Source organism: Bison bison, unplaced genomic scaffold, assembly GCF_000754665.1.
Source record: "Bison bison bison isolate TAMUID 2011002044 unplaced genomic scaffold, Bison_UMD1.0 scf7180017864519, whole genome shotgun sequence".
NCBI classification, from domain to species: Eukaryota; Metazoa; Chordata; class Mammalia; order Artiodactyla; family Bovidae; genus Bison; species Bison bison.
This window is the reverse complement of record NW_011495072.1, coordinates 6,714,824-6,729,564: the sequence shown is the minus strand read 5'-3', so window position 1 is coordinate 6,729,564 and position 14,741 is coordinate 6,714,824. Positions and strand designations below refer to the sequence as shown.

Below are 14,741 nucleotides of genomic sequence, written 5' to 3'. Positions count from 1 at the left end.
TGAGTCAGCTCTTTGCATCAGGTGGCCAAAGTATTGGCGTTTCAGCTTCAGCATCAGTCCTTCCAATGTATATTCAGGACTGATTTCCTTTAGGATGGACTGGTTGGATCTCCTTGCAGTCCAAGGGGCTCTCAAGAGTCTTCTCCAACATCACAGTTCAAAAGCATCAATTCTTTGGTGCTCAGCTTTCTTTATAGTCCAACTCTCACATCCATACATGACCACTGGAAACACCATAGCCTTGACTAGACGGACATTTGTTGGCAAAGTAATGTCTCTGCTTTTTAATACGCTGTCTAGGTTGGTCATAACTTTCCTTCCAAGGAGTAAGCTTCTTTTAATTTCATGGCTGCAGTCACCATTTGCAGTGATTTTGGAGCTCCCCAAAATAAAGTTTATCACTGTTTCCACTTTTTCTCCATCTATTTGCCATGAAGTGATGGGACCGGATGCCATTATCTTTGTTTTTTGAATGTTGAGCTTTAAGCCAACTTTTGCACTCTCCTCTTTCACTTTCATCAAGAGGCTGTTTAGTTTTTCTTCACTTTCTGCCATAAGGGTGGTGTCATCTGCATATCTGAGGTTATTGATGTTTTTTCCAGCAATATTGATTCCAGCTTGTGCTTCTTCCAGCCCAGCGTTTCTCAACGATGTACTCTGCATATAAGTTAAATAAGCAGGGTGATAATATACAGCCTTGACGTACTCCTTTTCTTATTTGGAACCAGTCTGTTGTTCCATGTCCAGTTCTAACTGTTGCTTCCTGACCTGCGTACAGGTTTTTCAAGAGGCAGGTCAGGTGGTCTGGTATTCCCATCTCTTTCAGAATTTCCCACAGTTTATTGCTATCCACATAGTCAAAGGCTTTGGCATAGTCAATAAAGCAGAAATAGATGTTTTTCTGGAACTCTTTTGCGTTTTTGATGATCCAGCGGATGTTGGCAATTTGATTTCTGGTTCCTCTGCCTTTTCTAAAACCAGCTTGAACATCTGAAAGTTCATGGTTCACATGTTGCTGAAGCCTGGCTTGGAGAATTTTGAGCGTTACTTTACTAGCGTGTGAGATGAGTGCAATTGTGCAGTAGTTTGAGCATTCTTTGGCATTGCCTTTCTTTGGGATTGGATTGAAAACTGACCTTTTCCAGTCCCATGGCCACTGCTGAGTTTTCTAAATTTGCTCTCATATTGAGTGCAGCACATTCACAGCATCATCTTTTAGGATTTGAAATAGCTCAGCTGGAATTCCTCCACTAGCTTTGTTCGTAGTGAGGCTTCCTAAGGCCCACTTCACATTCCAGGATGTCTGGCTCTAGGTGGGTGATCACATCATCGTGATTATCTGGTTCGTGAAGATTTTTTCTGTACAGCTCTTCTGTGTATTCTTGCCACGTCTTCTTAATATCTTCTGCTTCTGTTAGGTCCATACCATTTCTGTCCTTTATTGAGCCCATCTTTACATGAAATGTTCCCTTGGTATCTCTAAATTCTTGAAGAGATCTCTAGTCTTTCCCATTTTATTGTTTTCCTCTATTTTTTTGCATTGATCACTGAGGAAGGCTTTCTTATCGCTCCTTGCTATTCTTTGGAACTCTGTATTCAAATGGGAATATCTTTCCTTTTCTCCTTTGCTTTTTGCTTCTCTTCTTTTCACAGCTATTTGTAAGGCCTCCTCAGACAACTATTTTGCTTTTTTGTATTTCTTTTTTTGGGGGATGGGTTGCTCCCTGTCTCCTATACAATGTCATGAAATTCCATCCATAGTTCATCAGGCACTCTGTCTATCAGATATAGTCTCTTAAATCTGTTTCTCACTTCCAGTGTATAATCTTTAGTTTATCCTAGACAGAAAGCAGTACAATTTCGTTTGACACTGAAACCACAGTTACACCTAAGCTACAGATGCAGGAAGTTCGATTTTATATAACATCTCTTATTTGGTTTGATGCCTCTCAGATGGGTGGGATGAAACAAGAGTGTTCATGAAAATGAGCAGAGAATGATTTGTGCTCTTAAGTTATCCCAACTTCAGCTTGCTCTGGGTTGTAGTGAAACAGAGCTTTATGATTTAAGTGGAATTTTTCAATTTATAGGAGTTTGAAGTTGGGAAATCAGAAGATGAAGATTGCTATTTCTACCACCTGGTTATAGCAGTTAGACCCTGTTTAGTATTTGTTCTTTAAGGTCAAAATGTATCTTCAAAGAAGAGAGTCACTATGTCCAAAGTACAATTAATGCCATTTTTCTACTCAAGGCTGCTAGTTTGTTTTTCTTTTTTCTGTGTGTAATCTTTTTTTACTGCCTAGTTGTTAGAATGTCAGAGCTGATAAGAACCTAGAAGAGTGAGTAACTTATTATATAGATGAGGTAGAACCAGACTTTCAGTGTCTAGTTTATATTGAAGGGTTGAGAAATAATAGATGCCAAGGGGAGAGATGTTATCATAATGAGAATCTTAGAAAGAATTTTGATCTGAATTCAAAGTTTAAAACATTCTGTCTTTAGAGGTGAACCTGCTGTAAATGATTAAAAAAAAAAATATATATATATATAGCTTCAGTCTTTTTGCTTCCTAGAGTTTACATAAGTCTAACATGTTGAGCCTCTAATGATAGTGAAAAGTCCTCAGTAGATTGAGCAGCCTTATTTTATTTTTACTGCTTTCATAGTTTTTCTTTTGATACTTACCATTTTGTATAGTAGAAGTGGCAGAGTTAATGGTTTTGAGTGAGCTTTAGCTCAAAATACTTAGCTGCTTTTGTTACCCTAGAAGCAGAGGAAGACCAAATGGAAAAACTGATTCCAGCCAATCTTCAGGGGTTTTTTGTTTTATGGCATTTGGGGGATGGGATTGGCATTTTTCTTAATTTCCCTGAAATTTTAAGCCTTTGAAGCCTAACAGTTATCACATGTTATGGCTATCTTTTTAAAAAAGTAAGTTATTGGGTAGCCTGGCCCCTCCCTATGACCTACCTCTCAGATTTTGAAATGTCTTCCTGGTATAGTGGGAATGGCAAAATCAATCTGCTGCTCTTCAATTGATGTTTAGGAATGTTCTAAGCCTAGTTTTTATTTTGGCACAAAGCCATTTGCATTCTCCCTGCCAGCTATTTTTGGCACTGTCATGAACTTAGAAATTAATGAGTCTGCTCAGTGAAAGTAAAAATTTTTTTCTTTTTCATTTTAGAAAGGCTTTTATGTTTCTAACCCTCTAGTTTATTAATGCTCTCAAATATGACACATGCTTGTATTTAATTGAACTCTGAAATTCCATCAGTAATGTGGGTCTCTAGCCACCTGCAGCAGGAATGTCACTTTTGAAAGTTGTTTTCTTTGGCTAAAAAAGACACAGTGCACATCAAATGGAACAAAACCTGATGGTATTAGTGGTTCTGCCCTTTCTGGTCCAATAGTGTAAGTCCCAGCAGGCCGGGATCTTACGCTATTGGAGCCCTCTAATTTACCCTGTTTTCTAGGGGCTGTTTAGAAAATTACTCTGGGAAAGTAATATTCTTATTAAAAGAAATATCTTTATACCCTCCCCACTCAATATTTGTCCCCTTCCCTCTTCCTCCGCATACACACAGTGCAACAATAAACACGTACTGCTTGAAAGGGAAAATTTGGGACACTTGCTAGGAGACAGCTATGAGATGGGTCCTGATGGAGAGATCTGCTTTTCCATTTAGCTCCTGTTAAATGAGGGATCTGGATCTGGAGTGTCCTTACAGATTCAAATTCTGGGACTTACTAGAAGGAAAGGAAATTATTTGGAGGTAATAAAGTGTTTTAAGAGCTCAGTTCTTGGACCCAGACTGACTGGTGGCCAGCCTTGAGCACCTTAACCTATCAGCGTCCAGTTTCTTTATCTTTAAAATAGAAATGATACTTTTAATGTAGAAGCAAGGCACCATTGATTATAAGATGAAATATTATTTATGTACTAATAAAGTAAAAACATTGCTATTAAACTAAAATATACTGTCATTTGCAAGAGTCTCAATTTCAGAGATGTTAAAATGTGAAAAATGTGCATCATGTAATTGAGGGCTCAACAGTGATAATACTTTCATAAGATTGTTGTAAACAGGATTAAGTAAACCCCATATTTATAAAGAACCTGGAGCAGTGCATGGTGCACACTTGGCCCTACATACGTGTCGTTTATTATTATTATCCCCCTTTTGAATCCATTTATCTCTTTGTCACAGTTTGGAAAACACCATGTATACCACAATGCCAAATAGATGTATATAGATGGGTATGTATTTGTTGTTATTGCTTAGTCGCCAAGTCATATCTGACTCTCTGTGACCCCAAGGACCGCAGCATGCCAGGCTTCCCTGTCATTCACTGTCTCCCGGAGTTTTCTCAAATTCATGTCCACTGAGTTGGTGATGATACCTAACCATCTCATCCTTTGCCTCCGTCTTCCCCTTTTGCCTTCAATATTTCCCGGCATCAGGGTCTTTTTCAGTGAGTTGGCTTTTCATGTCAGGGTATGTATTTAACTTTGCTTACTTAGAGATCGTAACAGTACAATTTACTCAACTTCAGAGCTAGACTGCTAGAATTCAAATTCTAGCTCTGCCATTTATTAATTATATGATTCGGGGTAAATTTCTTAATCTATTTGCATCTGTTTCCTTCTCTGCAAGTGGGACTTTGCCTTGGATGTATTCATATATATATATAAAGCTCTTAGTGTATGATATTACTGCAGTCTTCTCTTTAAGGTTCCCTGGGGTTGGGTTTCTCACTGGAGTATTAATCAAAAAATATTTCTGAAAGCACACAGAGAGTTCAAAGTTTTTAAAAAATGATGATGTAATAATAATAGTCATTGTTTTATCTAACAGTTTCATAGTGCTTACTGTGTGCTAGACACTGATCAAGAGCTTTAATATTTGAGCAACAACATCGTCATCATTATCATCTTTTTTTTTACTTATTTAAACCTTGCCACAGCCCTGTGTAGTAGGTACTCATCTCCATTTTATGAATGAGGAACATGAGATACAGAGAAATTAATTGCCTGCAGCTTTTAAATAATGGAACTAGGGTATGAACCACTATTATTTCTATAGAAGGCATATCTGTCACAAAGAGGTATTTATTGGTCAGGACACTTCATTGATTTTTTCTGTAATTAAAAAGGTGCTAAGGATAAAAAGTGCTAAATTTTCAAAATTCAGAAAGCTTTCAAAACTAAATCTTCTTCTAAGTTTGGTGTAAGCTATTATTAGCAAGACCTGACTTGAATCAATGTAAGGCTGTTAAAGGTATTTGTCTGGCTTAGTGTGATTGCTCATATGTTTTGTTGCAGAAATATTAATGTATTTGATTATGTGATGCTTCCTGAACTCTATAGGGATTATTATGCAGTTTGTAGTTTATACACGGGTAGTACCTTTCTGAAATTCAAGAAACATATCTAGGGCTAAGAGTTTCAAATTACAGATTTTATACCCAAGATTGTATTTAGTTCATTAAATCAGTATACCTTTACTGATACTAGAATAGTAGCAACACAATTTCCCCAAATAGTGTATATCTTTTTTAATCTGCTATTTTTGTTTTTGCTAGAGCCCCTGAAATTATTCTTGGCTTACCATTTTGTGAAGCTATTGATATGTGGTCATTGGGCTGTGTGATAGCAGAGCTGTTCCTGGGATGGCCTCTTTATCCTGGTGCTTCAGAATATGATCAGGTAAGAGTGTTTATTTGGATAGCGATAGGAAGCAAGTAGTTAACTGGTGAAAGATGCTAGAGGAATAGAACTTACTAGTGAAGTATTTAGATTGCAGGGAAAGAATAATCCAATTAGAAATAATGAAATTTTAAAGAATGAAATTTTGTCTACCTGCTTTTTAGTCTGGAAGTTATATTTGCAATTCTGTACTTTTAAGAAGGATTTTATTCGTATTACTTTAGATTGCTACTTTTCCAGACCTGTAGTGAGATTTAACTTTAGTTAGCTAATGTGTCTTGTGAGTTAAGATACAAAAGTAGTGTAAGGATGTGAGGTTGGAATTCTAAGAGCGAACTTTGGCTCATTCAGTGCTGTTATTTCCTTTTACATGTGACACACACTAAAGTAATTACTCTCTGCATCTGAAACACACTGGACCCCGGAAGCTGCAGTGTGTGTTAGGTCTCTGTAACATAGGATTTAGGAGGGAAGTCGTTAAGAGTTGAAAGTTACTTTAATAAATGATCTGTGTTTCAGAATAGACAAGCTTTAGAAGATATGCTGCAGCTTCCTAAGAAACTGGTCCTAAAGGGAGAAGTTTTGCCATGGAATAAAATTGTGAATTCTCATTTCTTGTTCTTTCAAAAAGCCAGTTCTAACTACTATGCTGTGAGCTCTTTGAGGGCAGAGATTGCTTGATTCTATCAGTGTATCCTCAACTGTTAACATTGTATCTGGGACACAGTAGATACACGAGGTTTTGTTTTGTTGTTTTCTGGATTTTTTTTTTTTTTTTAAGAAATGAATGGTTATTTTGAATTTCTAATAGGAAAAAGAGTAAAATAGTGTTTTCCCTTATTCAACCTAGATCCATTTTAGAGTAGATGTAGCATTTACCAATTTCTAAAAATTTGGCCCTCTGGACTTGTCTCTGTTGCTGTTTGTTTTTTTCCATCACTGAGTCCTGTCTGACACTTTGCAGCCCCGTGGACTGTTGCCCGCCAGTTTCCTCTGTCCTCCACTGTCCCCTCCACTGTTTGCTCAGAGGCACGTCCATTGAGTCGGTGATGCTGTCTAACCATCTTATCCTCTGCCGCCTCCTTCTCTTTTGGCCTTCAGTCTTTCCTGTTATCAGAGTCTGACATAAACAATGAGTTGCTCATTTGATAAGTAACCAGTTGAGTTTTGTAATTTTTAATTTTTCAGTCTTTCATCCACCTTATAGCTAGGAGCCATCTTTCTTATTTTAACAACCACAAATAAGTGTGAGGGAGATTAAATGATGGAAAACCACCGTTAGTTGAACCAATTCAGTAATTCTCTCCTTTAGGTTTTAAACTCTTTAGAGAATCTGGTGTGAATCTTCTCAGGAAAATATGTGCACAGTGTCTTATATACAAAGTTAGGGAATTCATGGACCCCCTGATTAAGAAACCTTGCTCCAAGCAATTATAGCCTCCAAAGTGCCATTCCTAGGCCAGCTGTTTTGTGGCATCTCTTCAAACTTAGTAAACAGATTATATTGTAATGTTCCTAGGAAGTGGAACCAAGTAAAATTAGATTTAGAAGCTAAGGTACAGTGGGGGCTTATCATGTAAAGAAATGATCTGGTGGTTTTGAGAATTTTTGCCTGGTGTATAGATTGAAACTATGGGTAGTAGGAGAAAGTTGTTTTTCCCATGCTGAATAATGGATAAATCGGATGTTGTTGTTGTAGAGCAGGATTGGGGATAGTTTATCTTGAGGTATCTTTGCTTATACAAAGATTCATGAGGCAGGATCTTTATTCCTACAGCTGAGGTTTTTTTAAACAACTTTATTGGGATATAATTCACATACCATATAATTGAGCCATTTAAAGTGTACAGCTCAGTGGTTTTCAGTGTGTTCACAGGGTTGTGAACCATCACCACAATCAGTTTGGAACATTTTCAGGACTGTAAAATGAAACCCAGTACTTATTAGCAGTCAGTACCCATTGTCTGCTAACTGCCCCACCACTACCACCTAGGGACTCCTTTCAGTCTCTTTAGAGTTGCCCCTTCTAGTATATTTTATTCATTATATACAATATGTGGTCTTTTGTGATGGGCTTCTTTTACTTAGCATGATGTTTTTCATTCATGCTGTTGCATGTATCAGAACTTGATTTTATGGCTGGTTAGTGTTTCATTGTGTGTGTGTATGTGTCTGTGTATAAATATATTAATATATATATACCACATTTTTAATGTGTTCATCTGTTGATGGACACTTGGGTTGTTACCACTTTTTGGCTGTCATGAATAATGGTGCTATGTATCAGTTCAGTTCAGTTGCTCAGTTGTGTCGGATTCTTTGTGACACCATGGACCCTATGCCAGGCTTCCCTGTCTATCATCAACTCCCAGAGCTTGCTCAAACTCATGTCCATCAAGTTGGTGATGCCATCCAACCAACCATCTTATCCTCTGTCATCCCCTTCTCTTCCTGCCTTAAACAAATGTTTAAGTCCCTGTTTTCAATTCCTTTGGGTATTAAAGGGGTTCCCTGGTGGCTCAGCAATAAAGAATCTGTCTATAATGCAGAAGACCCAGGTTCAATCCCTGGAGAAGGGAATGGCAACACACTCCAGTACTCTTGCCTGAAGAATTCCATGGACAGAGGAGCCTGGTGGGCTGCAGTCCATGGGGTTGCAAAGAGTTGGACACAACTGAGTGACTAACACTTTGACTTTTTCTGGGTGTAAAGCTAAAAGTATTGGATTGGCTAACAAGTTCATTCAAGTTTTTCTGTAACATCTTACAGAACTTTTTGGCCAACCCAATAGAATTGCTGGGTCATATGGTAATTCTGTGTTTAAGTTTTTGAGGAACCAACAAACTTCTTTCCACAGTGGTTACACCATTTTACATTCCTACCAGCAATGTTCCAGTTTCCCCATCCTTCTCATTGTCAAGGCTGGTTATTTTCTTTCTTTTTTTAAAAAAATAATAGCCATTCTTATGGATATGTTGTGATATCTCTTTGGGGTTTTGATTTGTATTTCTCTAAATGGTTAGTGGTGATGAGCATTGTTTTATGTGCTTATTGGGCATCTGTATATCTTCTTTGGAGAAGCCTGTTCAAATCCACTGCCCATTTTTGGATTTTTGTTGTTATTGAGCTACAGGAGTTCTTTCTGTATTCTTATTATTAATCCCTTATCAAATAAATGATTTCTAAATACTCTACTATTCCATGTGGTTGTCTTTTCACTCAGTTGATAGTGTTTACCCAAAAGTTTTAAATTTTGATGTAGTTTTCCTTTTATTGCTTATACTTATGGTATCATATCTAATAAATCATTGGCAAATCAAATTAAGCTTTTTTCCTATGTTTTCTTCAAATAGTTTTATGGTTTTAGCTCGTACATTTAGGTTTTCAAGTCATTTCAAGTTTTGAATATTGGGTGAGGAAAGTATCCAGTTTCAGTTTTTTGCATGTGGGTTTTCTGTTATCTCAATACTGTTTTCTTTCTTTTTTTTTTTTTTTTTAATACTGTTTTCTAAAAGATGTCTTTCCCCAAGAATTGTCTGGGCATTCTTGTCAAAAATCAGTTGACCATAAATAAATGTAATGATTTATTTCTGAATTGTTGGTTCTTTTCCATTGACCTATATCCTGTATCTGTCCTTATGCCAGTACCATACCATTTTGATTACTATAGTTTGGTAGTCAGCTTTCTTTTTTTTTTAAATTGAAGTATAGTTGATTTAAAATGTTGTGTTAGTTTCAAGTGTACAGCAGAGTAATTCCTGTGTGTGTGTGTACTTTTTTTTCCACACTTTTCTATTATAGGTTATTACAAGATAATAGATATAGTTCCCTGTACGGGATATCTGTTAATCCCAAACTCCTAATTCATCCCTCTCATCCCTTTTTCCCCTTTGGTAACCATAAGTTTGTTTTCTATGTCATTGAGTCTATTTCTGCTTTGTAAATAAGCTCATATGTGTCATATTTTAGATTCCGCATGTAAGTGACATCATTTGTATTTGTCTTTCTCTGTCTTGTGGCAGTCAGTTTTTAAAACAGTAATTGTGAGTCCTCAGGTGGTGGTGATTTAGTCGCTAAGTGGTATCCAACTCTTGAGATCCCGTAGTCTGTAGCCTGCCAGGCTCCTCTGTCCATGGGATTTTCCAGGCAAGAATACTGGAGTGGGTTGCCATTTCCTTTTCCAGGGGATCTTCACAACCCAGGAATTGAACCCGGGTATCCTACATTGCAGGCAGATTCTTTACTGACTGAGCTATGAGTGAATCCTCTAACTATTCTTTTTAAGATTGGTCTGGCTATTCAGGGTCCCTTGAAATTCAATATGAATTTTAGAGTGGGTTTTTCTGTTTTGTCCCAAGAAAGTTATTTATTTATTTTTTTTAGGGATCGCTTGAATCAGAAGATGACTTTTGGAAGTATCACCATCTTAACAATACTGGCTTCTGATCCATAAACATGATCAGGTTTATTTAGGTTTTCTTTAGCAGTGTTCTGTAATTTTCAGAGTTCAAGTTTTTTTACTTCTTTTGTTAAATTTATTTCTAAGTATTCTTTTTTTGATGCTATAGTGAATAGAATTATTAATTTTATTTTCAGTTGTTCAGTGGTTGTGTATAGAAATGCAGTGAATTTTGTACTCTTGTATTCTGCACCCTTCTTGAACTCTTTTTCTAATGACTCTAATTCTGATAGTTTTTGTTATGAATTCCTTACAATTTTCTAACTAGAAGATCGTGTCATCTACAAATAAATTTTCCATTTTCCTTTCCAATCTGGATTCCTTTCTTCCCCTTGCCTGGCTGCTTTGCACTGAACCACACTAGTACAGTGTTGAATAGAAATAGCAAGAGTCGGTTTTCTTGTCTTGTTCCTGATTTTAAGGGGAAAGCAGTCTTTCATTGTTAAGTATGATATCAGCTGTGGCGTTTTTGGAAATGCTAAAGTTGAGATTTTACAGCAAATGTTTGTGAGTCTTAAAGTCAAATGTGTGTACCCTTTCCAGATATTAGTTAATAGCATCAACTTTGTTGGAAACATTTCAGTTGTTTAAAATAACAAATGACAGTAACACTTTCTGTTTACATAAAGGTGGGGCTCTTGTTGCTTTATTTTAAGCTATGTGAAAAGCAGTATCTGTATGATAGTTCCCATTCTACTTTAACAGGTATTAAAATTTTTTAATTTTGTAAGTGCATCATTGTAGAAAAATTAGAAAAGATGCAGTGAGCCAAGAGACAAAAATTTCATGCTTTAGTAGTTCTACCCCTCCAAGGTAACCTGTTACATTTTGGTATATTTTATATTTATTTACACATTTAATTGTTAATTTTCTTTATACATTTATTGAGTACCTACTTTGTATCACAGGTGCTCTGATTACGTGGGGCACAGCACTGAATAAAACATTATCCTTGCCCTCGTGGAGCCTATATATTGGTGATGGGAAATAGACGTTGATAATTATACAAATAATTAAATAGGACAGTTGAGATAAATTCTATGAAGGAAAGCGTAGTTTCGCAGTGTATGTGTGCATGTGCACACACATGCATCGCCTGACCATCTGTGTCCTAATGCCTCTTGAGTATAGTCAGGTTTTTCCTACTGCTATTACCCTGGTCCAGTCTGTCTCCATCGCGTGCATGGGCTACTAGACAACCTCCCTTTATCTCCTCTGGCCTCCCTCCAGTCTTTTGTCCAGAGTGATTTTTTTCAGAACACCAATTTGATGATCCCACTCCTCTGCTCTTTTAGTGGTTTCCTGTCACTTAGAATAAAGGACTAAATTCTTAATATGGCCTCTGAGCCCCTCCGTGGGTTGTTCCTCCCCTTCTTCTTTCCCTTTCTGGATTTGCTCTCACACCACTTCTTGCTTTTCTTGCTCTAGACCCACTGGCATTATTTCAGCACTGGTTAAGAGTGTTTCCTTCTAGCACAGGCCCTCATGCATACTGTTCTCTTAGTTAGGAAAGCTTCTCCACCACTCATTTATTTCATTTAGTCAGTCCCTGCTCATTTATTAGCTGAAGTGTCACTTCCTCAAGGACCTTATCCTCACCAAGCCTCCATCTTGGGCTCCTCCTTTTGTAGAAGCCTATTTATTTTCTTCAAGATACCTGTTCAGTTTGAATTATACATCAGTGTCTGTTTCCTTCACTTGACTGCAGGGTCTGTGAGGGCAGAAGCCATGTTTATTTTGAAAATCATTGTCTGGCTCAGTAAGTACTGAAAGAATGAATGAGGGAATATGCACTGCATATAGTTATGTTTCAAATATAAACGGATATAGAGGAACATACACACTGTGTTTATCAAATCTAAGACACCACTGGTTGAAAGACGCACTACTTTGCTGTACCTCTAAGAAAGAATGCTTTCAATTAAACCATGATTTATCATGGCTATCAGTTGTTAACACATATCCTAATTGGAAAGATGTTAATGTGAAAAAACATGCCTCTTAGAATCAGGGAAGTGTAATTTAAGTGAGGTTATATTTAATTTGTAATCTGCTTTTTCATTTAGGATGTTATGAAATATCTTTCTTACAATGTCAATAAATATACTTCTGTCATTCAAAATGTCTGCATGGTATTTAATTGTACAGATTTTACCCTGGATGTTACATAATATTTCACCCTTTGTGTATGCAAAAGAAGTTCACATTTAAAGTGTTCCTATTCACAATTAAAAATTTTTTTTTTTCTATTTTGCTGATGCTTTATTTCGGCTTCCAGTTAGGTATGTCCCACAGACTCAGGGTAATATCCTCCTGTCTAAAATTGTCTTGTGATAGCTAGCAGGCCAGGTTTGCCCTGTAGATTGACCTCTGCTTTATACTCTTAAAAAATTGTTGAGGACCCCCAAACAGCTCCGTTTATATAGCTTATGTATATAAATATACATTGCATTAATAATTAAAACTGAAGTTTTTGGGGAGGAGAGATGAGAAGAAGTAAGATATCCTTGCTTACAAGTTTCTAATTTTATCATTAAATATAGCCATTCTCATATGGAGTATGTGTGCTCAGTCACTCAGTTGTCTCTTTTCTGCCCTATGGACTGTATCCCACCAGGCTCCTGTGTCCTTGAGATTCTCCAGGGAAGAAGAATGGAGTGGGTTGCCATTTTCATACTTCAGGGAATCTTCTTGACCCAGGATCGAACCCTTGTTTCTTGTGTCTCCGGTATTGGCAGATGGATTCTTTACCTGTAGCACCAAACGGGAAGCTCTTGGAGGTGTTCTGTTCAGTTCAGTTCAGTCACTCAGTTGTGTCCAACTCTTTGCAACCCCATGAACTGCAGCACGCCGGGCCTCCCTGTCCATCACCAACTACCAGAGTCCACCCAAACCCGTGTCCATTGAGTTGGTGATGCCATCCAACCATCTCATCCTCTGTCTTCTACTGCCCTCAATCTTTCCCAGCATCAGGGTCTTTTCCAATGAGTCAGCTCTTCGCCTCAGGTGGCCAAAGTATTGGAGTTTCAGCTTCAACATCAGTCCTTCCAATGAACACCCAGGACTGATCTCCTTTAGGATGGACTGGTAGGAACTCCTCGCAGTCCACGGGACTCTCAAGAGTCTTCTCCAACACCACAGTTCAAAAGCATCAATTCTTCTGTGCTCAGCTTTCTTTATAGTCCAACTCTCACATCCATACATGACTACTGGAAAAACCATAGCCTTGACTAGATCGATCTTTGTTGGCAAAGTAATGTCTCTGCTTTTTAATGTGCTGTCTAGGTTGGTCGTAACTTTCCTTCCAAGAAGTAAGCATCTTAATTTCATGGCTGCAGTCACCATCTGCAGTGATTTTGGAGCCCAGAAAAATAAAGTCTGCCGCTGTTTCCACTGTTTCTCCATCTATTTGCCATGAAGTGATGGGACTGGATACCATCTTAGTTTTCTGAATATTGAGCTTTAAGCCAACTTTTTCACTCTCCTCTTTGACTTTCATCAAGAGGCTCTTTAGTTCTTCTTCACTTTCTGCCGTAAGGGTGGTGTCATCTGCATATCTGAGGGGTGGGGGGAATGTAAAAAAAAAAAACCTATTATTTTCCTTTCAATTGGTTAAGTGAAAGTCACTCAGTCATGTCCGAATCTTTGTAACCCCATGGACTATATATAGTTTGTGGAGTTCTCCAGGTCAGAATACTGGAGTGGGTAGCCTTTCCCTTCTCCAGGGGATCCTCCCAACTTAGGGATCGAACCCAGATCTCCCACATTGCAGGTAGATTCTTTACCAGCTGAGCCGCATGGGAAAGGAGCAAATTGCCTTGTGGGATAGAGAGAATTGTGAAAGTAAAGACAGGTGTGGACAATAAAACTGGGAAACTTTTAAAGCACAAGAATATACAAGCACATGTCTCATTAGCCATTGGAGCAATGACATCATCACACATCACTTCTGGAACTCTCTACTGTATACCCGTGAGAAAGAAATGAAAAAGACAAATAACTTCTTAGTACTATTATGAAAATAGTTTCTATTTCATAGACTCCTAAATAGATATTGGGGACCCCTCAGTGTTCCCCAGACCACACTTTGAGAACTGCTAGCCTAGTTCAAAGTAGTTGTTCAATAAATAGTGAATGAATGAGCATAGTACCTGCCCTTTATTGATGTGGGAATAGAGAAACTGAATTAAGTGCTTAATTTTGTGGTATGAGAGAGAAACTCTGTGGCGGTGTAGGGACATTTGACTAGGGACTATTGACTGGAGCTAGAGTTAGAGCTAGAGGTAGCTAAGGAAGAAAGAGGCTTATAGAAATTTTTTCCTGATCTTTTGAATCTGATAATGTATCAACAAACATAGCCTTGGTAATCCATGAAATAGTTTGTTGAAAACTTTCTGTTCTGTCCTAGAAATATCTTTTTTTGAGCTCTGTATCAGAAGTCTACAGGAAACCAAAAAGGGTCACACAGAAAATTTTCAAAACTGAGTTTTCCTTGTAAATAACAGGTGTAGTGGCAAGAAAGTTACTGAATAAATACTTGGGAATAATACATGTATTTACAGATAAATTTCCTTT

At 37.5% G+C, this 14,741-nt stretch overlaps 1 protein-coding gene across 4 annotated transcripts in view; it reads left to right on the top strand.

Moving 5' to 3' along the window:
• Nucleotides 1-14,741, top strand: part of HIPK1 (homeodomain interacting protein kinase 1) — a 51,882-nt gene that overhangs the window by 15,025 nt on the left and 22,116 nt on the right. For all 4 annotated transcript variants that reach the window (XM_010830770.1, XM_010830769.1, XM_010830768.1 and 1 more), the window contains exon 3: nt 5,584-5,707. In XM_010830770.1, the coding sequence (XP_010829072.1) occupies nt 5,584-5,707 (124 nt within the window). The remainder of the gene's footprint in view (nt 1-5,583; nt 5,708-14,741) is intronic.